The sequence below is a fragment of the Lissotriton helveticus genome, chromosome 7 (assembly GCF_964261635.1).
Source record: "Lissotriton helveticus chromosome 7, aLisHel1.1, whole genome shotgun sequence".
Classification (NCBI taxonomy): Eukaryota; Metazoa; Chordata; class Amphibia; order Caudata; family Salamandridae; genus Lissotriton; species Lissotriton helveticus.
Genome location: NC_136068.1, coordinates 1,355,660,383 through 1,355,686,986, shown reverse-complemented (window position 1 = coordinate 1,355,686,986; position 26,604 = coordinate 1,355,660,383). Strand labels below are relative to the sequence as shown.

Here is a 26,604-nt window from a genome sequence, read left to right as displayed (position 1 = left end):
TGCCAGTTTTTGTTCTTCTCCACAGACACAATGCAAATTGAAGGATACTGAAACCATGTGCTGGTCACCATCATGGTAGCAGAAATATCCTTCCCTGCATTCTTCATCTTGTGCTGTTATGAAGGGAAATATCTGCAGGTAGTGAGGCAAAAATATTTGCTTGAGTCTTAAGTGATGACAGTAGCGACTTCCTAACTTGACAAAATCTAGTTGCACAAACCTCCACATTGAGTTAGGGTGGACCATGAGTCCCAATATGTGATTCTTGACTGTGTATTCCAGTTGAAGGCCAGCGAATGTCATCACAGAATTCCATGTCTTTTTCAATAATGTAGTGAAAACTGGGCATGCCCATATCCTGTCTTGGTAAGGGTAGGTATACCAGCTGTCCACATTGGGACAATCTCTAAATTCGGTTGTTAAATTACTTTCTCTTAAATGATGTATGATATATTAATTATTCTTAAAGGCACTCAGTCATTTGGAGACCCTCTCTATGAATCAGTTGATATTTTGATTTGTTAATACTAGTGGGTTTTCTTTTCTTCCTGGAATATTCACTTGCCGTAAGTGCAATCAGAACTTTGTCAGACAAAGGTTTTGTTATTCATTCTTCTATTATCTGAAAGAAACACGTAGTGATACATTCCTTACCTTAGAATTACCCCCCCAGGCGGCAGACTGGATCCGAAAGTTCATCAGCAGTACCCCGGCGTGTCGGTAGGCGTTGTCGTGCGACTCCGTGTGCGTCATTGGCGCCAGAATGACGTCGCTGGAGCTACATAGGCGCGCCCATGAGCGCTGATGTCGATTCTTTCTTTTTCCACACCAGGAAGTGATGATCCGGGCAGAGCTAGTAGCCCCCAGTCCCTTTTTGACTGAGCTTTTTCAAGGCCTTTTGTCTCATTTTTACAAGTCGATCGACTCCTGGTGTCGTAGGGATGCCCGGCTTCAAGAACTTTGGGGACTGTCACCGCGTGATGTCGGTGACAGACCCACATTGCGTGTTTCTCTACTGCCTGGGGCGCGACCACGACTCAAGTTGTGCCCCGACTGCCGGGCCATGCCGCAGAAGACTTTGCGGGTGGTAGTCCCGAAAATTGCTGGAAGTCTGCCAGTCGGTTCTGCGCCGCTCAATGTCCCGGTCCCGTGGGAGGTTGAGGGGCTGGTAGCGGAGCCGTCATCATCATTCTTCTGGATCTAAGTCTTCGCACTCGGGGTCAGGTAAGTCAAGCATTCCAAAAATAAGTCGAAGAAGCGCTGTCGCTCCTCGACTTCCCGTCGTGGCTGAGGGTGCGGTTGGTGTCACCTCCGCCTCTCTGATGGTGCCTACTCACCTTTTACGGGTCCCTCGGCAATGCCTGCACAGGTGCAAGAGTTTCTTGCTGACATGGCCCGACTCTTTGGGCTGTCTGGCCCCGCCGGTGCACCTACGGGCCCCGCGGGCCTGACTGGGGGTCCTGCCCTTCCATCGCCGGCGGTTCCCGCCCCGGTGTCGCTGGCAGCTCCGGTGCCACAAGACCCCCTGGGATCCGGGATCGGATCCCTGTCGACGCCGGTTGACCTAATCACACCTCCACCGACGTCGACCCCACTGGCACCACCACTGACTTCGCCTGCTCCTCGAGACGACATCGTCCCCAGGTTCAGCCCTGACCCGGACCCGGTGCTGGATCAGCTCCACTCTGTGCTGATTCCGGCGCCAATGGGGCTCTTTTTGCCCTATGTCTGTCCTCCATATTTTCTGCCTGTTCCACAGACTTCGGAAGAAGTGGAGAAATGGGAGGGGTCTGAGGACCCTCTTGCACAAGAGTGTGCTTATGATCCGGACTGGGCAGAGGATTTGGGGGATGCCAGTGGTCTTGACACCTCACCTGACCTTGGAATGCAGTCTCCTCCTAACGTGGCTTACGAGGAGTGAGCCAGTTACGCAGTGGTGTTGCGTAGGGCAGCAGAGGCCCTCCACCTCGAACTCCCTACAGTGGCTGTCAGGACTAAACTCCTGACAGAAGTGCTCCAGCCAGCGGCAACTTCTTGGGAGCCCTTGCTGCCCTTTAATGAAGCACTGTCTGACGTTCTTTTGGGCACCTGGTCCAGGCCCAACAGAGGGGCTCCTGTGGACAGGAATGTGGCCCGGCGCCATTGCCCGGCTCCGGGCGTACCCTATCTTTCTCCCCAAACACCCCACCCCTGAGAGCTTAGTTGTCCAAGCCTCTACTTACCAGAGCGCGTTCCATTCCGCCCCTCCGGATAGGGAATCCAAGAAGCTGGAGCAGCTTGGCAAGAAGCTGTTTTCATCTGTCAGCTTAGGGCTGCGGTCGGTGAACTCCTCATGCCTCTTGGGCCGTTAGTCCCACTCTGTGTGGGACACTGTTGCGCAGGGGCTGCCTAACTGTCCGGAGGAGGCCCAGACAGTCCTCTCCGAGGCTATTTCAGCTGGGAGAGACGCAGCTAAGTACACCATCCGTTGTGGCTTGATAACGCCGACTCGCTGGGCAGGGCGATTACCACGACGGTGGCGCTTCGGCGCCATACTTGCCTGAGGACAACTGGCTTCTCAGGGGATGTCCAGAACACTCAGATGGACATGCCCTTTGATGGCATTCGCCTCTTTGGCAATAAGGCAGATAGTGAGTTGGAACGCTTTAATGACTTCCGGGCTGCGGTCAAGTCCTTGGGCCTGTCGGCCACTCGGCCTCCTCTGCCTTCTGTTTTTCGCTCCTTTCGTGGCCACAGAAGGGGTGCCCCAGCACGTTCGCAGAGCCCCAGGCCGCCGTAACAACATCAGTACGGCCGCGGACGTGGGAACCGTCGAGGGGGTTCCGGGGGCCAGCGGGCGGGTCAGTCCACCTCCACCCCCAGAGCATCCACTGCAAAGCCTCCCTGGTCCGGACTTTCAGGCCCATCAAACGCCAGTGGGTGGCAGAATTTGCCATCATCTCCCCCACTGGCGCAACATCACCTCAGACAAGTGGGTGCTGCAAATTGTCCGAAGGGGCTACTCCCTCCCCTTCGAGACCACCTCTCCAGCCATGCCACCTCGGTACCACCGCATGTCGGGGGATCACTTGACACTTCTCCAGCAGGAAGTTCTGGACCTCTTGGCCAAGGGGGCCATTGAGCGTGTTTCGACCCCAGAAGTAGGTCATGGTTATTACTCCCACTACTTTCTGGTTCCAAAGATGGACTAGGGCCTGCATCCTATCTTAGACCTTCGGAACGTCAATAGCTTCCTCCAGAAGGAGAGGTTCAAGATGCTCACACTTACCCTAGACCCGCAAGACTGGGTGGTAGCGTTGGACTTCCAGGACCCTTATTTTCATATCCCCTTCCTGCCGGCCCAATGGCGGTACCTGCGATTCACGGTTGGCCACGAGTATTTTCAGTTCACTGTGCTCCCTTTTGACCTTACCAGCGCCCCTCGGGTGTTCACGAAAGTGATGGCAGTGGTCGCAGCTCATCTGCGCAGATCAGGGGTTTCAGTTTTCCCCTATCTCGACGACTGGTTGTTGCTGGAGGTGAGTCATCTCCCACCTCCAGACTACGGCCGACCTGCATTTGCTGGGGTTTTCCATCAACATGCCGAAGTCGCACCTGATTCCCTCTCAGAAGCTCCTCTTCATCGGAGCAGTTCTGGACTCGGCACAGTTTCGGGTTTATCCTACCGAGCAGTGAGTCTGGGATATTCAGGCTATGATTCTGATCTTTCAGCCTCTATCCCGGGTTTCGGTCGGGATGACCCTCTGGCTACTGGGCCTGATGGCCTCCTGTATCCTGCTAGTTGGTCATGCCAGATGGCATATGCGGGCTCTGCAGTAGGACCTGAAGTTCCAGTGGGCACAGCATTAGGGCAACCTGTCCGATCACGTCCCGATCTCGGACGGCACTGCACGACAATTTCAGTGGTGGCTCACAAATCGGGATTGGGTCAATGGCAGATCCCTCTCCCTTCCCCAACCGGAACACACAGTTGTGACGGACGCGTCCTTTCTGGGATGGGGCAGCCACATGTGAGAGGTGGAGATCAGAGGCCTCTGGTCTCCGGCGGAGTCCCGGCTCCATATCAACCTTCTGGAGCTACGGGCGATCCTTCTTGCACTGAAGGCATTCCTTCCCTCTGTCGTGGGGAGAGTAGTGCAGGTGTTCACAGACAACACCACCGCCATGTGGTACTGCAACAATCAGGGCAGGGTGGGGTCGTGAACTCTATGTCAGGAGGCTATGCGCATCTGGACATGGCTGGAACATCAGGGCATTTCCCTGGTGGTTCAACACCTGGCAGGTTCTCTGAACACCAGGGTAGATGAACTCTGCTGCCGTTGCATGATGGATCACGAATGGCGTCTGAACTCGGATGTGGTGCAAGGTCTCTTTCAGCAGTCTGGAGAGCCTTTGTTAGATCTATTCGCCACCGAAGTGACCACGCAATGTCATCAGTTCTGCATGTTGAAATTTCCAAGGCGGCACTCGCTAGGCGACGCTTTTCGTCTCGAGTGGAGTTGTGGTCTACCATGCGCCTTTCCATCTATACCACTACTACCCAGAGTGCTGAAGAAGATCAAACGCGACCGGGCCCAAGTTATTCTTGTGGCTCCGGATTGGGCTCAGAGTATGGTATCCCGAGCTACTCAGCATGGTGATCGATCCCCCGCTCCGACTGCCTCTTCGGGAGTATCTACTGTCGCAACAGCAGGGTAGGGTTCTCCAGCCGAATCTCTCCGGCCGCCACCTCCTTGCATGGAGATTGAGCGGCACCAGTTGACGTCTTTAGACCTGCCTCCTGAAGTCTGCAATGTGATCTTGGCAGCCAGGCGTCCCTCCACTAAAACGGAGGTGGAATAAATTTGAGGCATGGTGCACAGCAAAGGCCGTGGATACCCCTTCTGCCCCTCTTTCAGAGGTCCTTCTATTTCTCCTTACACTTTGCACTTGATCTCTCCCCTACCACCACTTTTTCTGGTATTCTACTCTATCGACCACCAGGCTCCCTCAACAATTTTATCACTCAAATTACTGATCTCACCGCTAACGCAGCCGTGACCTCATCTAACCTCACTCTGCTTGGGGATTTTAATATCCATTCAGATGACCCCCAGGATACGGCAGCTAATAACTTGCGGGCCAACATGCAAGCGTTAGACCTCTGCCAGAGAGGCTATCAGGCGACCCATAAGAAGGGACATCTCCTCGATCACATATACAGTAATGTCAACCTTAATGTAGAGTCCCCTGTTCCTCTGCCTTGGACCGATCATTTTTTGATACCGTTCACCTAGCTTTCTAACTCTTGTCCCCCTCCTGAAGCCTCTACAAAGTACATGGGCAGGAAATGGTCCTCACTTCCCCTCACCGATTGGACAACGGCCCTTACTCAAGACCCCCCGAGAAAGGCCTTGAACCCTGCCTCTGCTTCTAGCAACTTTGATCACTGGATCTCCAGCACTTTAGACCAAGTTCTTCCCAAACGCCCCTGTAATCTCATCAGAAGACCTAAAGTTGCACCCTGGTACACTCCTGCTCTGAGGTTATTAAAGCTTGACTGCCGCAAACTAGAGAGAGCGTGGAGGAAGGACCATTCTCAGTCTAGGAAAGACGAATACAGGTCCGCAATGAGGCTCTATAAATCAGAGATTAAAATGGCGCAAACCTCCTTCTATGAAGGTAAAATTAGTGCTGCAGCAAACGCGCCTAGAGAAATCTTTAGGATAGCTAAGTCCCTCATTTCAGCTCCGGCTGAGCGTCCTTCTGTTGAAGGGGCACAAGACCGCTGTAATGAGCTAGCTGCCTTTTTTTCCAAGAAAATCTCGACCATATATTCATCTTTTAGTAATCCTACAGTCAACACCCCCTCCGTCCCTCCTAGGCCAGCTGACTCCTCGGCTCCCTGCAAACTGGACACAATTCCGCTTCTTGATGCCGCCAGCCTGGATAGATTAATCTCCAAAGTTTCTTCTGGCTCCCCCAATGACCCGGCACCCCCCCGGATCCTTGTCAAGGCACTGGACATTATTCGTCCTGTGATCCTGGAAGCTTTAAACACCTCCATTGTGTCCAGGTCGGTCCCACTCGCTTGAAAGTGTGCCATGGTGAGGGCGCTTCTCAAGAAACCCTCCCTGGACCAGAACAACCTGTCCAACTACCGCCCCATTTCGTTGCTTCCCTGGTTGAGTAAACTGCTGGAGAGGCACACCAACAATATCTTAACAGACTATCTGGAGTCCAACTGTCTGTTGCGTGCCTCCCAGACAGGTTTTCGCCCTCAACATGGCACAGAAACTGCCATGTTGGCGGTCACAGAGGAAGCAAGAACGACTTTGGATCGGGGAGGAAAGGTGGCCATTATCCTGTTAGACCTTAGTGCCGCGTTCGACACGGTGAACCATGCCACGCTAGTATACCGACTGGCGGGCATGGGCGTGTCGGGCGCGGCTCTGGACTGGCTCACCTCCTTTTTGAGTGAGCGCTTTTTCCGGGTCTTTGAGGGTGAGACAGTCTCTCCTAAACATCCTCTCAGGTGTGGGGTCCCTCAGGGCTCCTCCCTGAGCCCGACCCTCTTTAACGCCTACATGGAACCTCTGGACAGGATAGTCCATCCCTTTGGTGTGCGTATAGTCACCTACGCGGATGATACGCAGCTGGTGGTCTCGTTAGACCACGCAGATGGATCATCCAACACCTTAGGCCCCTGTCTAGAGGCTGTTGCCAGTTGGATGCAAGCCTCCTGTCTCAAGCTTAACGGGGAGAAGACAGACATCATTCTCCTTGGAAATCCCTCCCCGTCTGCTCTTGCACCCGTCTGGCCACCATGTCTTGGCGCTCCTCCTGCGCCCAAGTCCCAGATAAAGAGCCTCGGGATCTGGCTTGACACTGCCCTTGATTTCTCTGTCCAGGCTACTAAGACTGCTGCCACTTGCTTCGGACTAATGAGGATGCTCCGGCGGGTGCTCCCTTTGCTCCCTTTCCAGGCGAGGAGGATCATGGTCCAGGCCCTCATTCTCTCCCGCCTGGATTACGGGAACGCTCTCTACCTGGGAGCACCGGCTTCGGTTCTTCAGAGGCTCCAGGTCACACAAAACAGTGCGGCCCGCCTATTGTTCAATCTGTCCCGTCGGCAGTCGGCGAGGAAGGCTCTGAAAGACCTCCATTGGCTCCCAATGGCTGCCAGAGTGCAGTTCAAAGCTCTGTGCATCATGCACAAATCCTTCCACCGTGTAGGCCCAGCGATTCTGCACCCTCTGGTTACGCCTTATGTCCCAACACGCCCCCTTCGGTCTGGTACCCTGCAGCTGGCCACCTCCTCTAAAATTAACAAAGCCCGTTGGGGTGGCCGCTCTTTTTCCCATTCGGCGACCAGACTCTGGAACGCCCTCCCCTTTGCCATCCGGGGTAACAGCAACCTCCTCTCGTTCAGAAAGGCCCTAAAAACGCATTTGTTTGCTAAATCTCGCTGATCTGCCCCGAGCCTGCGCTAAAACCATTTTATCTTCAAGCGCTGCGAGGCCCCAGGGCAGTTATGCGCTATACAAATGCAATTTTTCATTTTCATTTTCATTTCATTTCTCCTCTTTGGCCTAGCAGGGCTCTGCTCTGGGCACTTTCAAGGGCTATCTCTTGGCCATTTCAGCCTTTCTTCGGCTTCCAGATCAGCCTACCCTTTTCAAGTGCCCCGTTGTAAAAAGATTCTTAAAAGGTATTACTCATATTTTCCCTCCTGTTCCTTTCGTAATGCCTCAGTGGGACTTGAACCTCGTTCTGACTTCTCGCTCCTTTTGAGCCACTTCACAGCTGTCCTCTTCGTCTTGTCACTTTAAAGATTGCTTTCCTGGTTGCCATCACCTCTGCCAGAAGAGTGAGTGAGCTCCTGGCTCTTTCTTCTAAACCTCCTTTTCTCTCTGTCCATCCAAACAAAGTTGTTCTAAGGACTTGTCCATCTTTTCTGACCAAGGTTGTCACTGGCTTTCACATCGAGCAGACCATCACTTTGCCCACCTTCTTTCCGCATCCTTCTAAAGGTGAAGAGAAGCTCCACCGTCTAGATCCAAAACGTGCGCTCTAATTCTACTTTAACTGCACACAACAGTTCCGGGTGGATGACCAGCTCTTTGTTGGCTACGTGGACGCCAAGAAAGGTCGGGACGTGCACAAGCGGACCATCTCTCGATGGGTCGTTCTGTGCATTAAGGCTGGTTATTCTTTTGCTAAAAAGGAGCCTTCAGTGGGGCTGTGTGCCCATTCTACTAGGGCGACGGCAGCCACTACTGCTTTGAGACTGGGAGTTCCCTTCAATGACATCTGTCAGGCAGCTACGTGGGCCTCCCTGCATATGTTCACCAAGCATTACTGTCTGGAAAGCCAGATCCGGAGAGACGGCTGCTTTGGCTATTCTGTTCTCCAAGACTTTCTGGTGTGATCTTGGTTCGCAGACCCACCACCGGGGTTGGTATTGCTGGGGTATCTATTCTAAGGTAAGGAATCTATCACTACGTGTTTCTTGCACATGCACAAGTTAGTTGCCTTCAGTAACAATATATCTGCAACAAATATTAGTAGTGATAGACTCCTTACCGCCCCACCCATCCTCCCCATTCTGTGAACTGATTTCTAGGGTTAAGGTTATCCCTTTCAGGGCCCTAGTTTCATGGCACCAGTGGTCCGTTTCTTGCATGGCTTTGCGTTCCTGGCGCGGAAAGTCGTGTACAGAACTGAAGTCAGCGCGCGTGGGCATGTCTAAGTAGCTTCAGCAACGTGATTCCGGCGCCAACGACGCACACGGATCCGCACCACGACGCCTACCGACGCGCAGGGGTACTGCTGATGAAAACTTTCCGGATCCAGTCTGACACCTGGGGGTAATCCTAAGGTAAGGAATCTATCACTACTAATGTTTCTTACAGATATATCGTTACTGAAGGTAAGTAACTTGTGCATTAAGGCTCAAGGCCATTTCGAGTTGCTTCAAATTTGGTGAGTTCACAACAACAAAGTGCCACAGTAATTTCTGCATCACCAGCCGCCTAGCGTGTGCAGCACAAAGGACTCTTTAGTTGGTTCAAACCTATGTTACAGGGCCAACGCAGGAGCATGGTTGAGTCTTTTATATACAAGGCAGGTCCAAGACGAGTGTTGTCCCAATCTTATTTTTAACCACGTTTGTAATTATTTTCATAGAAGTTATTAAATAGCATACTACTGTAGAAGTGTCTTCCCCTTTAACATATAAAACTAGAATCAACAATGACTATTACTTTTTCTTCTCCCTACATGCATGGCAGTCTTCTCTACATCAGGACAGAACTTTGACTTCAGCTTCCTCTGGTCTTTGAGGCCGAAGAGTCACAGACCAAACAAACTTAAGTGTGCTATGCATCTGTCTCCTTTGTAGTTTTCCTTCTTCTCTTCTGTGTGGCAGACCAGGTGTGTCTGATTAGTTATACTCTGCAGTCATTAGACAAGAGATCGCAGTGTCTCGGTGACATTCTCTCTAATGTTTATCTGATCCATCTCACGATTTTCCCCAATCCTTTTGCATGCAATAGACAGCACTTCCTTTGACAGTTTCTGCATTGAGACCAACAGATTGTAAAAGCCTGAAGTATGAGCGCTCCTCGGTGGCAGGAGGATTTCATTCTCTAGTTCTTAGATTTGGCACCGTTAACTTCCTTCATTTTAAATCCAACCAGGTCTTAGATGGTTTTCACCACAGTCTACGCAGTATGTACAACAAGCAAAATGCATGTATTAAATTGTGGAAGAGGCGGCCGTAGGTCAGTGGATGAAGGTTTATGGCAATACATGCATTGTACTGATATTTATATAGCGCTTGACCTAGTCCTTTTGTGAAAACCTAAAGTGGTTTCTGGATTGCTGTGCAAGAAGCTCGTCGATATGTATCATTTTTATTATAGTGGTATAGTGGTTTGTAATCCTAACGAGGGTGCAGAAGAGCTCAGTTCCTAAATAAAAATTGTTGTCATGTAATGTATGCTCACTTGCATTTAGACGGTGGGAATGAGAGATTAAGGCGCAGTGGTCGCTGCATGTATTACCGACTGGCCTACAGAATAACTAATAATGAAACATCTAGGGTGTCCGGGCTTTCCTGGTCTTCTACATATCGGTTTCCTAACGAAAGGAGTTTCGCAGCGAAGTCCCCAGTGTGTCAGCAGATACCGAGGCATCATGGGTGAGCGCCAAAGCGTGAGGTTGGATTGGATTGGAATGGATAGATCATGTTTGTTGCGAACACTTGCGCGGTGTTGGGAAGCGAGTGGTGAAGGTGGGTGGGCCGTTCTTAGCGTGTCTTATTTTTGCATTGCAATTTAATTTTGACCAGATTCTAACATTTTCAGAGGAAGTTGCATTCATTTTTATCGCTTTAACGATGTTGATTTGTAGTGTGTGTTGGTTTTAGGGTCTTCTAGGGAAAGAAGTAAACAAAAAAGCTGCTGCTATTTTAGCTTGGAAGGTCCCGGTGCCAATCTGTGCTAAAGCCGCGTTCAGTAGCACTTTGCCCGGTCAGCTGACCCTTATTAAGGTATTTGGTGCAGACAGGCGGAGGCTGTACTGTGACCTTAACATGCAAATATGCATCAGAAAGGCAGTGGGAGATGGCTGAGGAAATCAAGTCTGCTTTCAAATGACAGCAACGAATGCCGAGCATTTTAGTCCGAAATCCCTGAACGCGCGCCAACTTCCAAACATTCCACCGCCAACTGGTGGTCGGAAATATGATGCCTCGGAGCTAAAATGGAACCGAGATTCGGAGTCCATCAGATTTAATTAAAACCAGAGGGCTATTGCCACGTAACGGTTTTGTGTGTAACCAGCACGCTTCGGGCCGGTATGCCGCTTCATAAGCAGAGCTTCAACTGGTCTTCTTGGCCGCCTCAGGGCTGTGCACGTTCCCTCTGCTTTACGTTCATTTTTAGACGGGAGGCGCTTTAATGGGCCACCGTGTCCCCGAGGTCTGCCTCCGTGGCAAAAGTCCCGCGCTTTCCATGGTGCTGTGCTGTACAGCCCCGTTGCGCACGCCTACTCCTTTTTTTTCAAACTTGCTGTACTTTTAAACCACTATTCTCCCTGTATAGTTCCTCCATGCTGCCCCTTGCTCTTTTTGTTTTGCAGAAGCTTTCAATTTGCCTGTTACCCCACATTTGTTTTGCATAAAGTTTGACACGTATTTAACACATTGATTTGGGTTGGCTTTCGTGATTGAACATGTCAAGTGATGTCTTTCTTCCCGGATGCTTGTTTCCAGTCCAGGTGGGACCTGTCAAGGTGGTTTGGGCACGACTTTTCCCATTGGGTGCAGGGTCAAGACTGATTTGCTTATTGCTGGGTCCAAACTGGAATGGCGAGCAAAAAAACGATGGATTTAGGCCCAGATCTCTGTACTGGGGTGAAGGTATAACATTGTTCTGCATTCTGTTTATCAATTGTTCTTTTTGCATTCCTCCCTGACACACCATTCCTAGATACTGTATGCACTTACAGGTTCGGACTTACCTTTTGGGCAATCTGGCCGTGCTATAAGGGCTAGACTGACAGATCAACATGTGGGCACGTTTTAATGCTGTTTCAGAAACTATCATTCTGTGCACATGATTCAGCCACAAGGAGAGTTACATAAACCAACAAGACTTTTGGCAGCTCCACATCAAAAACTAGCTTAGCTTAGCAATATTTTGGTAGCTCAGTACCTTATAGGTATCAGAGGGCTTGCTCTGTTGTTCGCTAGACTCGTGATCGCGATGAGGTGGAAAGGAGTGTCACTCTACAGGGCTTTACACTGTCAGGCCACAGTGATTCAATGGGCAGTTGTGGAATAATAATAATAAATAATAATATTGTCATTTGTAGAGCGTGAACAGCTACCTCTTAAGAGGTATCCTGGCACTGTAGCAACTGGTGGTGTGCCAGGCAGCCTGCATTATATAGAGTCTCCAAGGGGTTACTCCTGGTTAAAAAGCCAGGTTTTGGGTGCCCTCCTAAAAATGGTTTGAGAGGTGATTTGTCACAACGCGTTTGGCAAGGCGTTCCAAAGCATAGCAGTCCTGAGCAAAAAGGATCTGCCCCCTAGCCGAGCTTTCCTAACTCATGGGGTGCATAGCAGGTTCTGGGAACCTGAACGGAGAGAGCGAGGCTGCTTATATGCACCAAGCTTCTGCTTCAAATAGCAGGGGCAGGATCCGTGGAATGCCCTAAAGGCTAAGGTTAGGGCATTCAATTTAATTCTATTAGTGACCGACAGCCAATGCAGTTCCTTGAGATGCGGAGAGATATGCTGCTTGAATGGGACGTGTTTAATAAATCTCGCAGTCACATTCTGGACCATCTGCAATTTCTTTATCTGGTACGCTGGGAGGCCCAAATACAGGCCATTTGCGTAATCCAGACTGGAGGTTACTGTGGCATGGACCACAAACTGGCGACAATTTTCTAGCAGAAGATATAAAATTGTACGCAACTTTCTTGGACTGCCAAAGCATGCACCTGATGAATTTGGTCAGAGAAAGATAGGTCAGTCTGCCTCTTTACACCCAGATTTTTTGCGCAGCCTGCGGAAGGGCAACCCATTTCCTCAGGCCAAAAAAGGTCTGCGGTGGGGGGGTTGGCTGTTACCGAAGAGCAGCACCTCCGTTTTGTCAGCATTCAGCTTGAGTTTGTTATTGTTCATCCATTGTGCTAGATCTTTAAAGCAGCTTTTGACATTCTCAAAGGGGGCACTCGACAGATCTTTAAACGGAAATACCAACTGGGTATCATTGGCGTAGGAAATCGCCTTCACCCCCCAGTTGGCAGTCAGTGAAAATAGAGAGGCCAAATAAATGTTGAAGAGCTGTGGACTCAGGGCCGAACCCTGAGGGACCCCACACCGTAGGAGCTTGCGAATGGATTGATGTGGTTGGAGTGCCACTTTTTGTGTGCGCTATCAAGAAAAGATTTAAACCACTGCAAAACTGTGCCCTCGGTCCCCACGTCCTGGAGGCGCTGGATCAGGATGGAGTGATCAACCGTATCAAATGCTGCAGATAGATCCAGGAGCACCCGCATGACCGATGCCCCTGAATCCAGCTCCAGCCTGACTGAGTCTGCCGCCTCAATTAACGCGGTTTCAGTGCTGAACCCAGATTGTGTATCGTGCAAGATATTGTGGCTCTCGATTAAGTTGGCCAGTTGTTTTTGCACTATTTTTTGAAGCATCTTAGCTGGTGCCTGTAATAAAGAAATCGGTTTATAATTATTGATTGCGCCTGAATCTACATTAGATTTCTTCTTGAGGGGGAGGAGCATTGCATGCTTCCATAGATCCGGAAAGATGCTTGTAGCCAGGGAGGTGTTCCATATTTCAGACTGCACCTGGGAGGAGGAGTTGGCTAACTCCTTCCGTAATTTCGGAGGGCACAGGTCTTCTGGTGATCCTGACTTGCAGCACTTGATAGCCACCAGAGCCTCCTTCTGTGAGATCAGAGTGAAATTTGAGAGGAGGGGCCTGGAGTTTTTCTTTAAGGTTGTGTCCGATTTAACTGTTTCAACTGAAGTTGAAAAGGAACTGTAAATCTTCCGGATTTTGTTATCGAAGAAATCTGATTATTCCTCGCATAACGCCATTGATGGTTGAACACCGATCAGCAACTTGCGAGGTTTGAGGAAAGGCATTTACAACTTTAAAAATAGCTTTGTCAGGTTTGTCGGCCTCCTCAATGAATTTAGCTATGGATGTTTGGCACCTGGTGCAACTTACCAAAAATACCTAGGGTCGTTTACAGTGGGCCTGGATTTTTACCTACCACCGAATTTCCTAATCTTGTTCAGTTTTACTGTTCCCTTCATGTAAATTTTTGGCCACTGAGCTCCAGTGTGTGGTAAGCTCTACATCAAGAGGAAACTATTTTCAAATTTGAGCGTAGTAACTTCCTGACTGCCAGAATTGGACTTGATCTTGAGAAACAGGAACTGTGATGATAAAGACATTATTATAGTAAACTAGAACTTGAGTAGGGACTGACTAGGTGCGCTGCACCTTAATAGCAACCATGTTTTTTACCAGTCTTCTTGGAAGCCCACTTTGTTGGTTATTATGATGTATTTTGACTGTAAGCTGTTATCTGGGGAGAGCAACTTGTTTGATTACATTTTTCCATCTTGTTGACAGTTTTGTTACATAATTGTACATGTTTTTTACTCAAGTGGTACAGAATGGAGTGAAGTAGCATTTGTTTTAATGTTTTTTACCCTTCTGCAGAGGAGAGTCTGGTGCCGGGAAGACAGAAAACACAAAGAAAGTAATTCAGTACCTTGCACACGTTGCTTCCTCGCACAAGGGGAAGAAGGACCACATTCCTGTAAGTTTTTGCATATTCTGAGTAATTTGTCTTCAAAGCCAAATATATGTTAATGTTAAACCTAGTCAGTTTGAATGGGTGTTTCCGATTTGGGGCAAAGTTGTCAGAAGCCTTTATTGAAGGATTGTTTTTAGGTCTTGCCTTCTAGACGGCGCTTGTGCTTTCTATTGTGAGCTGTATTGTAAGTTCACAGTCTCCTTAGAGCCAGCCTGTTGCTTGCCATTGGTTGGCTTTTTCACCATCATTGCTTGCTTTTTATTTGTCATGTTGTTACCTTTCCTACCTCGGCTTGTGTTTGTCCTTCCCCTGCAGCATAGGCACGTTATTTGTGTTTTACACTGCTTGCTTGAAAAGCTCTACTTTTTTCTTTTTGGTGAAGCGCTCCATGAGTGCATATATTTTCCAACTTTTCCCTTGTATAATTCTTTGCTCGCCTTTCATGCTCCTAATTCCTTTTTCTTGCTCGTGTGCTTCTCCACACCAGCTCCACATTGCTCACTCCCCCTATTTGCTACCCCCAGTGCTGCACTGTACGGTCTGTTTGCTCCCACAATCTGTGCCCCGTGTTACTTCTGCTCCAACCCTGTGTTGATCCCACTCCCCTCTTGCCCCTCGTTTTTGTTTACCCCTCACCCACCTTAAAGAAAAATGCTTTTGCACATTCCCCCCCCGCCCCCCCAAGTTAACAGATACAACTTGGATCTGTAACTAAAAAGAAGAAAACCCAGGCCATTTCGTTATGTAGGCGCACACATCCGTAGTGCATGTGCCTACAAAAGGACACAGCTGGAAGTGTCAAACCATTTAATGCTCAGCCAATAGCTCCCAAAGGAGAGACCTATTGGCTTTACCAATTCTTATCCCTTGCCTTAAAGCTGGCAGAATGATCTGTGCAGAGAAAGGAGCTGGAAATGATTGGGCAGACACTTGTCTCCGTGTGTTAGGAGGCAAGATTAGAAATCTTGAACCATTTGAGTATTGATTTCAGTTCAATTTGAGTGCCTTTCAACTAGTTGCTCTTTGAGTCATGAAACAGTCTGATTATACAAATGATAAAATTAAAGCTAAAAATTAATGTTCCTTGCATGGTAGGCAGAAATACCCGAAATCACTGATGATGATTGGGCTGAAGCCATCGCCAGCCCCAGGGGCGCCTCGGTTTTCATGCGTTTTCGGCTTATCCAATTTAAATATTTACATCGCGCATACTACACTAGGGTACGCCTATGGCGGATGGGCGTTATTCAGTCACCCATGTGCCTGCGGTGCGATGGGGAGGAGGGGACGTTTCTACACACGGTGTGGAGCTGCTCGGCGTTACAGCTGTTTTGGCGTTGAATCAGATCATGCCTCCAAGTGCTGTCATGGGATCTCCCACTGGACCTTCGCCTTTTCTTGTTACATTCAACAGAGAACCTCGGGGGGAACAGGATAAGCAGCATTTGTTTTTAGCCCTCACGGTGGCAAAGAGGGACATAGCGCAAATGTGGAAAGCAACATCACCCCTGACCCTAGGCAAATGGAAAACTGATCTAGATAAATGTATGGGGGTCGAGGTTGCTGTTTGAGGCCTGAGGTTGCCACGCTAAGCATTGCAAAATCTGGACTCTATGGGAATCGATCTTACCCCCCCTTGCCCGGCTTTGACCCCTGAGAATGGACCAGTTCTTTCAATGTACTGTTATATCCCACTGTAAGCTCTAAAATGTGTATATAGACATGTTTAATGTTGCACACTATGACGAATACACCATTTGCACGAATACGGAGACCAGAACCTGTCAGTGAGTTCTTTCGTTAGTGTCACCTACATGTTTGGTAGGTGTTTTAAATCAGAAATATGGTTGTTGGCAAGAGCTTATTTTACGCCTTTCCTGCTGTGGTGGGGCTGTGACCCCTATATTTTGCAAAATAACCAAATAAAATTGGTTATTAAAAAAAAATCATCTTCGCTCTGATTTAAGTAGATTTGTCTGGCTGGACGCCCTATAGGCAGTTTGAAATAGATACACATGATTTTGGCATTGTTCTCCGGCTTCCTTAGTTGAGACACAAAAGGATTTCTGAAACAATTTTATTAAAGCAATTCCCATATTTTATTTAGCTTTTGATTGGTTTCAAGGGGACATGAGGGTCATTGAAATTTATGATGTGTTGGGGCGTTTTAGACATACTGCTTCAGCATTTTATCAGCTCCCTAATCCAGTATTGTATATGGGATTGGTGCATGGCTTTTGGCCCAGTGGTCACATTATAGGTCTGGGCTGAACACTTGATTAGAATATATCTTGCTGTACGGAGAAGGAAAGGAAGTAAGGTCATGTTTTAATGTTGTTATACCACACCAAACGTTTTCTTAATATTGGTGTGCTTAATTATACGTTTGGTGATCTTAATCTTTTTTTTCCACCAGATAACATTGCAACTACCCATTACTGCCTTCTAACGTGTAAACAATTTGTGGCTGATTCAGATTTTGCCTTCATTGGTGCTGTGTGTTAATGTCGCTGAAAATATGGTAGTGCACGCCCCCCTCTAATTTTATTATATTGTATCAATTTTGTTGCTGTTCTCAGGCTGATCTTCTCCAAATGAAATGGTATTGCCTGATAGAGAGATAAAACCCTCTTAAGCAAATTCATTTTATTGTGTAAATCCGACCCATCTGTGACCCAGAGTGAGGACCACTTCTCCATGTCTTTACGGATGTTAGAAATTAATGGAGGCTAGTTAGCAGAGTATGGGTCAGAAAAGATGCCCATGAATTCAGCATGTGTTATGGCCTATTACAAAGGATACCCGTTTCTCAGACTGGAAACGATTTTCTCTAGGTAGTGTGAGGTTCAAAATCTCTAATTTACCTATGTTAATTATATAGCCTGTGAGATTCTATAAGATGTATTAATGAGTGGTCAGGGCAGGAATGGATTTGATTTTTATCTGAGGCAAACGCAGTGCCCTGGATATCTGGGTATCATTTAATTGTTGCACGTGATTGGCTAGCAGCTCAGTGCCCAAAAACAAGAGGCAACAATGGTCCCCCGTGCTACGTTATTACACCCATTTGTTGACTGTTAAGTTATTCTAGCAGTAGGAGGTACTTGGGTATCACATTTTATGTGTAATTTGGGCCCCCATGCCAGTCTCAAGAACCATCCCAAAGAATGACCGCGGCCAGTACACCCTATGGAAGGCCTTCTTAGCACTGAGTGACACTAGAATCACTCGCTCCTACTTTCTCAATCTTCTTGACAAAGTGGACTACATGTCTGACATTAGCATGCGTGTAATTGTCATTTATAGTGCCTGACTGGTCTGTGTAAACTATAGCTGTTGTTAAAATGTGTACCCTAAAGTATCTTCTTGCATAGTTTTACATCAGTGTTATATATCAATATTAAACAGGGCCACCCGTCTATCTCGAGTGATTGGTGCCCTAGTTCACCCAGGTCAGGCAGTCTTCATGCCTCATCGCAACACTGCGCTAAATTTAGGCAAGTCCATGGTGTGATAGAGCAGGCCCACACAATCCAGGAAGATGCTCTACTCCGGTCTTTAGATGCCTCTATTGAATTCGGTACGATCAAATGGCCTTACCTCTTAGCAGTGCGAGTATAAAATCCTAGGACATCCACAAAATAAGTGACCATACACGCTGGACCAATAGAAAGAAGAAAATGTCGGGAGATAATGTGTGTATTTAAAAAAAAATATATATATTTAATCACACATGAAGTAAAAATCATATAGAGACTAATTAGATAAGTCAAACTATATGATACAATAAGACATTAACATATTAAAATTTTTAACACAATACATCAAATACATTCATTGAAAAGCAAAAAAACTTCATAATAAAAGCATAAATCCTGACTAATTGGACAATTATATACAAAAGGAAGATGTATACTAAAACAACAAATGCATCTATAACAGATTAATTCAATGGACTCGACGCGCGTTTCGGCAGTAGGGGAACTGCCTTCTTCAGGAGTCGTTGATTAAATTCTGTAAAAAATATATTTTAAGGAACAATGTTATATATCAACATATACATATCTTTTAACAATTTTAGTCTATTTATCTACTCAAAAACCTAATGGTTCCTTACACAATGCGAATTTTTTAACACTTCTATATCTCCCCTAAAGGTCCAGACATTTTAATTGGTCACTTAACGTCATATATTAGACTGATATATAAACAAAAGTAGTGCACACTCAGCTTGACTTTAACAAAGCTCTATTATAGGTACATTTAATGTTCACATGCATCATTCTTGAATGATTTCCTAATTAGAGACTCAAATATTCAATACAAATACATAATGCATTTTGGTCTCACTCCTGGATATATACATATTAAGTCACTTACATAGCACAAGAAAACGCTGATATTTTCCTCGGTAAATTAGAAGGATTTGCCAAAAATCACGAATAACAAGGACATTTGTTAAAGATGATACCTGATTATAAACAAAATTTATAATGAAAACAGACTGTATGGTGGAACAGAATGTAAAACAACTTAAACTCAATAGGGCAATACAAACACGATGATTTAATACAATGATGTAGTCTTTATAAAATAACATTGGGATTAACAAGATATAGCTAATTAGTCGATATCTTTACATTTACACAAAAAAGAGGGGGTGGGAGCGGTTTTGCATTTATAGTCGATAGTTAAATGGATTTCCATTCAGAAGAAGAAGTTACCTATTATTGTCTCTGCCAGGATATATAGGCTCACTGTTACTAAAAAAATCACTTCTTAGAAAAGTATACTAAACGGTGAGTGGCAGTCACTATAAATAGACAAAAAGATATATATGTATATATAAGAAGCCATGATCAAACATTTCTATCCTTGTCAGTGTTGCAAATCTAATTTCTATAACTAAACTATTCATACTAAAAAATCCTCTAGAAGTTGTGTGCTAAAGAGGGGAAATTACCTCTATATTTTTAGTTGTTTATGTTCCAATACTGGTGGTCAAGACGAATCTAAAAATGCCCAGGGCATAAGGAAGGCTGAAACATATAAATTGAGCGATGGCAAGCATTAGATGTTACCTTAGACCTTAGATCATATACATAAACTTATAATGCAACGTATCCTATAATTCGAGACGCCGGAGTTTTACGAAAGTAGATGAACAGTTACCTTTAAAACAATGTAAGGATGCCGACAGCAAGATGGTGCTGTTCCATTTAGAGAACCGAGTCGGAATGCCGCTTTTTTCAAGGTTTCTGCAAATAAATATCAAACGGACTTAAAGTAAATAAAGGGCCATATCTGTGAAATAGGGTTGTTTTGAATATCTTTAGTGTGGAGACAATTGTCACCTTAATCTGAGGGAGGTGTTGCAAACTACAAGTGGGTGCAGATCCAGGCGATAGATCAGTGGGACTGCTTCGCCGGAATTAAAAGATGTAAGTTCCACTTCTGGCTGATCTTGTAAGAAAAATATTATTTCGTAAGAGGCCACATCTTAAGATTTAAACGGTTTCCAATATTGAAGCGGACATAAATCTCACCTCGTAAAAATATGGATATCGTGGACTGCAAAGTGGTGCAGTTCCAGGCGGCGGGATTGCGGGACTGCCTCGCCGAAAATGATGTGTATTCTGCTTCTGGCCAATCTTTAAAGAAAGATATTTTACGTAAAGGGCCACATCCGACAAAATTAAACGGTTCCTAATATTTTGAAGTGGGCTCACATCTCACCTTGTTAAAATATAAATTTCACGGGCTGCAGGATGGTGCAGTTCCAGGCGGCAGGATAGCGATACGGCTTCTCCGGGGTAAGTCGGTGTATGCTCTGCTACTGGCAGCTCTTTTAAATGGTAATTTGGGCGCGAAAAGAGAAAAACGCAATCAGGTCGGGATATAGTTAAAAGAGTGAGAGGACTATCTAGAATCTTCCGTCAGGGTCTCAACTGAAAGATTCCCTCTCTAAGATGGCGCCAAAAAAGACTGAAGAATGTTTATCCAGGCCGTCTAGCTCTAAGGATACAAACCCAATGCGCTATGATGAAAAAACAGAGAAAGAGAATGTCTCAATAAAGTCACAAGTGCGGAAACGGCAGATATTAATTATACTAAAATTAGGAAATATATAATTTGGTATGATGTTTGATACTAAAAGCGGCATTTGTTTACAACACCTTTGGTATGATATTTGATACCAAAAGCGGCATTTGTTTACAAGTAGGGTAAATCAATAATGTGACTCAACCTTCACATATATCTGTAAACTATATTTTATATGGGCCAAAAAACCGGGGGTTACTGAAAGCTATTATCTTATTTAAAGGGACAGGAGACAATCTAGCTCTCTTAGTGTTTGCCTAATGGGCTAAGTGTTTAAACATATATGTTAAAATACAGTGGGGGTCTATTATTAAGGGAGCAGTAACAAAATTCTGAGCCATAACTTACATATTGTTACATGATCGCGTTCTCCCATGGAATTTCAGCGTTTAATCCTTTTTTGAAGGTCCCCAGAGAAAAGATCCAAAATACTTCTCTTTTCTTCCTAATCTTTTCACCGCCTTTACTGTCTGGGAGCCTAATTTTCTCTAGGATGCACCATCTAAAATCCTCTGGGCCATGATTGTGCTCTCTAAAGTGTTTAACTAGAGGTGCTACAGTTTTGTTGGTACGAATGGCTGAGCGGTGCTCCGTGAGTCTGATTTGTATCTGTCTAGAGGTCTCGCCAACATATCCCAGTTGGCAGGGACAAAGGATCAAATATATACAATTGGCTGTTTTGCAATTCCATAAGCCTGTAGCTTTAAAATGGCAGCCATTGTGTTCAAAAGATTCTCCTGAGATGATATTATTACATGATTTACATGAGGAGCATCTAACAGTTCCTTTCACTGGGAAGTTATTATCAATTGACCTTTGGGAAAATTCAGAATTGACCTCTTTGGAGGAGAAACGAGAATGTACGATCAGATCTTTGAGATTTTTATTCCTTTTATGTGCATACAGTGGTTTTTCCAGTTTGACGTTGGTAGGGTTAGAGTTAAGTATGTGCCAGTTAGAGTTTATAATTTGGCGAACAGTATTGTCTAAGGTGGAATGTTTAGTAATGCAGACCAGTTTTTTGTTCTCTGAGGGTAGCTTAGGTCTAAGTAGTGAGTCCCGGTCGTAGTATCGGGCTCGCTTGTATGAGTTCCTGACTAGTCTATGAGGATAGCCTCTATTAAGGAACTTCTGTCGCATGATGTTTGCTTGAAGGTCAAAGTCTGCTAAGTTAGAACAGTTTCTTCTCACCCGGAGGAACTGGGAAAAAGGGATGCTTTCTCTCTGACAACGGGGATGAAAGCTTTTGAAATGTAAGAGAGTATTCCTCGCTGTGGGCTTGACATAGAGATCAACTGCCAATTTATTATTCTGGTGCTTAATAATAATATCTAAGAATTCAACTTGGTTACTATCGAAGTGAGCCGTAAATTTCAAATTTGTATCCACCAGGTTAATCCATTCTAAAAACTCACCGAGTGAGTCTTTCCCATTGGTCCAGATAAAAAAGATGTCGTCAATATATCTGGACCAATGGGAAATGGATTCAAAGAATGGGGCTATCTCGTTGTGGATAGCTTTAGTTTCGAAAGCCGCCATATAGATATTGGCAATTGACGGGGCAACTGAAGCCCCCATGCTGACGCCTCTCGTTTGACGATAGATTGTATCACCAAATTCTACAATGTTTTCCGACAGTACAATATGGAGAAGTTCCAACAGGAATTCTTTGGGGCCAGGGATATCGAAATGGTCAATAAACCACCTAGTGGCTGACAGAGCTTCCCGTTGGGGAATGCTACTGTACAACGCTTCCACGTCCATCGTTACTAGGAGGTCTGTGCATGGATTGAAAGGTAGAGTTTCTATTTTCGATATCATGGAACCTGTATCCTTAATGTAGGAGATGATTTTCGGTATATGTGGACGCAGAAATGAATCTACAAATTTGGATAAAGGTTCCGTATTGGTCCCTATTGTGGATACGATAGGCCTATAAGGTGGGTCTGTGATGTCTTTATGGATTTTAGGCATCCCGTAGATGCATGCTGTTTTGTGTTGATGGTAATATCTCTCAATGCTTACCTCTTAGCAGTACTCTCCAAATTTGGGTTTGGGCCGCCGTTCATATCATGGGTCAGGCTCCTCTATTCCGCCTCTCTCGCGCAGGTGTTGGTTAACAATATATGTTCCGATCCTTTTGCCCTCTGTCAAGGGACTAGACAGGGGTGCCCACTATCTCCCCTGCTGTTCGATCTGTCCTTGGAGCCTCTGGCTGCATGGATTCCGTGCGACTTGTCCATACAGGGTCTGCAGTGGTCGGCAGAGTGGGAAGACCGCATCTCACTCTATGCGGACAACATCCTCCTCTATCTAGCCCACCCCAAGAAGTCCCTCAGATGTGTTTTGGACATCTTCACGTCCTTTGGCAAATTCTCGGGTTACTCGATTCATTGGAAGAAATCACTCCTGTATACTTTGACCGGTAAGACTCCTCCTCTCTCGGGGGACTTTCGGAGACAGGTGGTATCCAACTGTTTCCGATACTTGGGGATCTTTGTCACCGCTGACCACGTCCTCCGGTATGAGATAAATCTGCTACCGCCTCTGCAACGTCTGTGACGGGATGTTGCCAGCTGGAGGACGCTCCCTCTCTCGATGCTCGGTAGAGCCGCTCTATTTAAAATGATGTCCCTGCCCCGCTTCCTCTATGCCCTGCAGAACTTTCCCATTCCGGTCCCAGCAAGATATTTTAAAGTCGTCGAGGACCTACAGAGGCAGCTGCTATGGGATGGGAGGCCGAGAATAGCACTCCACAAACTCACCCTTAACTGGTTTGACGGCGGCATCAGCCTCCCAGACATAAAAAAATATTATTGGGCAGCCCATTTGGCCGCCATCAACCAGGGCACGTATAGGGCTCCGGGCGACCCGGGTTATGCCATGGACAGGTGGCTGTTGCCAGGCGGGGACGTACAACAGAGCCCTCTATGCTAATCCCAAGAAACTCCACCTGACTGGGCCTACCTCCCATTCGGTCCAGATATGGCACGCAGTGAACAAAAGTTTAGGGTGGGACCGTAGACTGACGCTTACGCCCCCCTTGTGGGATTCGGATCACTCCTGCAAGGGTTTCGACAAATGGGATCTTATTGGTATTTCCCGGGTGGGCGACCTTTGGGTGAGGGGTGCCAGGCTCAGTTTTGACCAGTTGCAACAACAACATGAGCTCGCGGACTCTGAGTTCTACTGTTATCTACAGATAAGACATGCACTGACCTCGGCCATTGATAAGCAACCCCCCTCCCAGACTCCGCCCCTTAGAGGATAGGTTGTTGGATGCGCTGCTACAACAAAGAGCAATCTTGCTGACCTACAAAAAGCTAGTCACTGCTAGGCATTTCCCCCCCCTGTGCAAAACCAGTTTTGGGCTATTTGGGGTAGTGCGCGCTTAGGCCCCTGTAACTTTTTGACCACATAAGGTATCCACGCCAAATTTGCGTCCTTGTCTTCCAACATCATGGGGATTCTAAAGGTACCCAGGGTTTGTGGATTCCCCTGGGAAAAACGAGCTACAAATAAAAGCGTCTGGGGTTTTCCCTGCAAATGTTATCAAAAAAGGGTTTGTGGGACTGAAATCACCATTTCCCCAGCTTTTAGGGAATTGACAGACTTTTGTCAGAAAACCAACATTTTTTACACCGTTTTGGCATTTTTCTGGGACATAGCTTATTTTTGCAATTTTTTGTGCTTTCAACCTCCTTTCAGTTAATGGTAAAAATGAGTGTGAAAGCAATAATGTATCCTGCAAAGCTATACATTTTAGAGAAGTAGACAAAATTCAGAATTCACCTTGGGGTCATTTGTGTAGACCCATCAAGGTTTCTTTATAGAAACTAACAGTTAAATATAGGAGAAATTGAAAATTAGTTGAAAAAAACAGCCTTTTGTGTCAACGTTTTCACCTGTAACGTCTTGTAATTATGACAACTCTTTGAAAGCAATATACCTTTACGTCCGCGGGACCTTCTTGGGTGTAGGGATATAAAGGACTTGTAGGTTCACCAAGAACCAGACGAACCCAGAGTAAAAAACTGAGCAGCAATTTGCAATGGCTTTTTATTATGTACCGGGTATATAGCAATTATTGTGGGAAAATGTATACATGGAAAAGTCGGTATGAAAGACACCTAGGTATTTCTGAAATGGGAACAAATTATAGAGTTTAGAAACAGTACATAATTGCACATTTTCGAAATTGATAATTCTCGTGCTAGTATGAGTATTCCCAGTCATTTTTCAAAATGACTTATTTTTTACACATTGTCTTTCATTCAGAAGACAGGAATGCATCAAAAATCAATAGGTTTTAACAGTTGCTTTACAAATCCGAATTACCCTAGTCTCCCGATAAAAATGGTACCTCACTTGTGTGGGTAGGCATAGTGCCCACGACAGGAACTAGCTCAAAACCCAAAGTGAACATACCACATTTTCACAATGAAAATGTACCCTTTTTAGGTCGAGCATTCGAGACCTCTTGTATACTTTAGTATACCTCTTGCTTACTTGAATGTGGACACGAGTCGGACATGCGCTTTTTCAGTGTCAGATTTGTCCTTGTGAGCGCGCTTTTGCTGTTTGCTGTGAATGTGTGCGAGCGCTTTCGCTTTCTGTTATGTCCTTTCCCTCACCAGTAGCTGTTAAAACACTCTGCCCCTGGCCCACATCAACCACATCGTTTTAGTAATCGCTGATGTTGCTCCAGACGTACTTCAAAGACCCTCTTCTGTATTTGGGCATTCTTCCCCGTGGTTACCGACTCTTGTTTCTTCTAGCCAACACTGTTAGTCGCTCGTTACAGTTGGATCTCTTCGTCAGGAGTGTAATTTATTGACAAAAACCGGGCGCGCAAGCAGCAGTAACGACGGCGACATCTTGCACACGGCTTTTGCTGAGAAATAGTTGACCTACTAATGATCCCTGGACGCTTTATGCGAAACGTGCTGAGTTTTATATTCAATGGCTTACTTGTATTTTTTTTTTTAACCGTTTACTCTTTGGTAAAAAAAAATGTAAAATGCTGCCCTTTCTCGTGTTCTCTGTGGAGGTGTAAAAGTATTCTGTGGTAAGGATAGGCTTAGGAAAACGTTTGTGGTTCTCCTTTTTTTTGGATTTGTTTGAGGAAGCGTTGGCCTGGAGATCATAAGTTGGTAGGCAACAAATGGCGCACGTGGGTATCTCGAGGCAGCCATGTCACCCCTTCAGGGGCTGACCACAAGGCTGGAAGATCAACCCATTCCGGGAAACGGTCTCCCCACGTGACTGCAGGGCTGAGAGCAAGAGTGAAGCACCGAGCCCCCCAAAGCAGCCATCAATGGTCGCCCGACGAGGCGGGCCGGACACTAGACCAGCCGCAGAGGCAGGAACACAGTAGGCAGGGTCTGCGACAAGCCACTCCATCCCTGGGAGAGCACAGAGCGGGGCAATTAATGTCTGAACTCTACTGAATCCAACCACCTCCGAAGGATGAAAGGCGGCCCCCCAGCCGCAGGCTCGATAGATGTCAGCAGCAAGCACCTAACCTCTCGAGCTATCTCACCATCTGATTCATCAGGCGCTGTACCTTGGGGAGCCCTCTTCTAGAACTCGATCAGGCCGGCGGGCACCCCACGGCGACGGGCGTGTGGCCGGAGCCGGACTGACACCTTCAGGGGCTGCTGCGCCCCCGCCCACCCTCACCCCAAGGCCAGGGCACTTCCTGAAAGAGGAGCCTCAGACTGCAGAACTCCAGTAGGTGCGCACTACTCCATCCCTGCGGAGACATCTCTGACTTACTGCCGTCTCAACAGTAGGCACTCACTACCTGCCTACTCCATCACAGACACCTCCAGCCCTCACACAACAGTAGGTGCGCACTACCTGCCTACTCCACCAGACACCTCCAGCCCTCACACAACAGTAGGCACTCACTACCTGCCTACTCCATCACAGACACCTCCAGCCCTCACACAACAGTAGGTGCGTACTGCCTGCCTACTCCATCACAGACACCTCCAGCCCTCACACAACAGTAGGTGCGCACTACCTGCCTACTCCACCACAGACACCTCCAGCCCTCACACAACAGTAGGTGCGCACTACCTGCCTACTCCATCACAGACACCTCCAGCCCTCACACAACAGTAGGTGCGCACTACCTGCCTACTCCACCAGACAC

The 26,604-nt window shown here is 46.8% G+C and overlaps 1 protein-coding gene across 6 annotated transcripts in view; it reads left to right on the top strand.

Moving 5' to 3' along the window:
- The window catches only part of MYH10 (myosin heavy chain 10), a 1,407,286-nt gene that overhangs the window by 188,159 nt on the left and 1,192,523 nt on the right, over nucleotides 1-26,604 (top strand). For all 6 annotated transcript variants that reach the window (XM_078654665.1, XM_078654664.1, XM_078654663.1 and 3 more), the window contains exon 5: nucleotides 14,246-14,345. In XM_078654665.1, coding sequence (XP_078510791.1) covers nucleotides 14,246-14,345 — 100 coding nt within the window. The remainder of the gene's footprint in view (nucleotides 1-14,245; nucleotides 14,346-26,604) is intronic.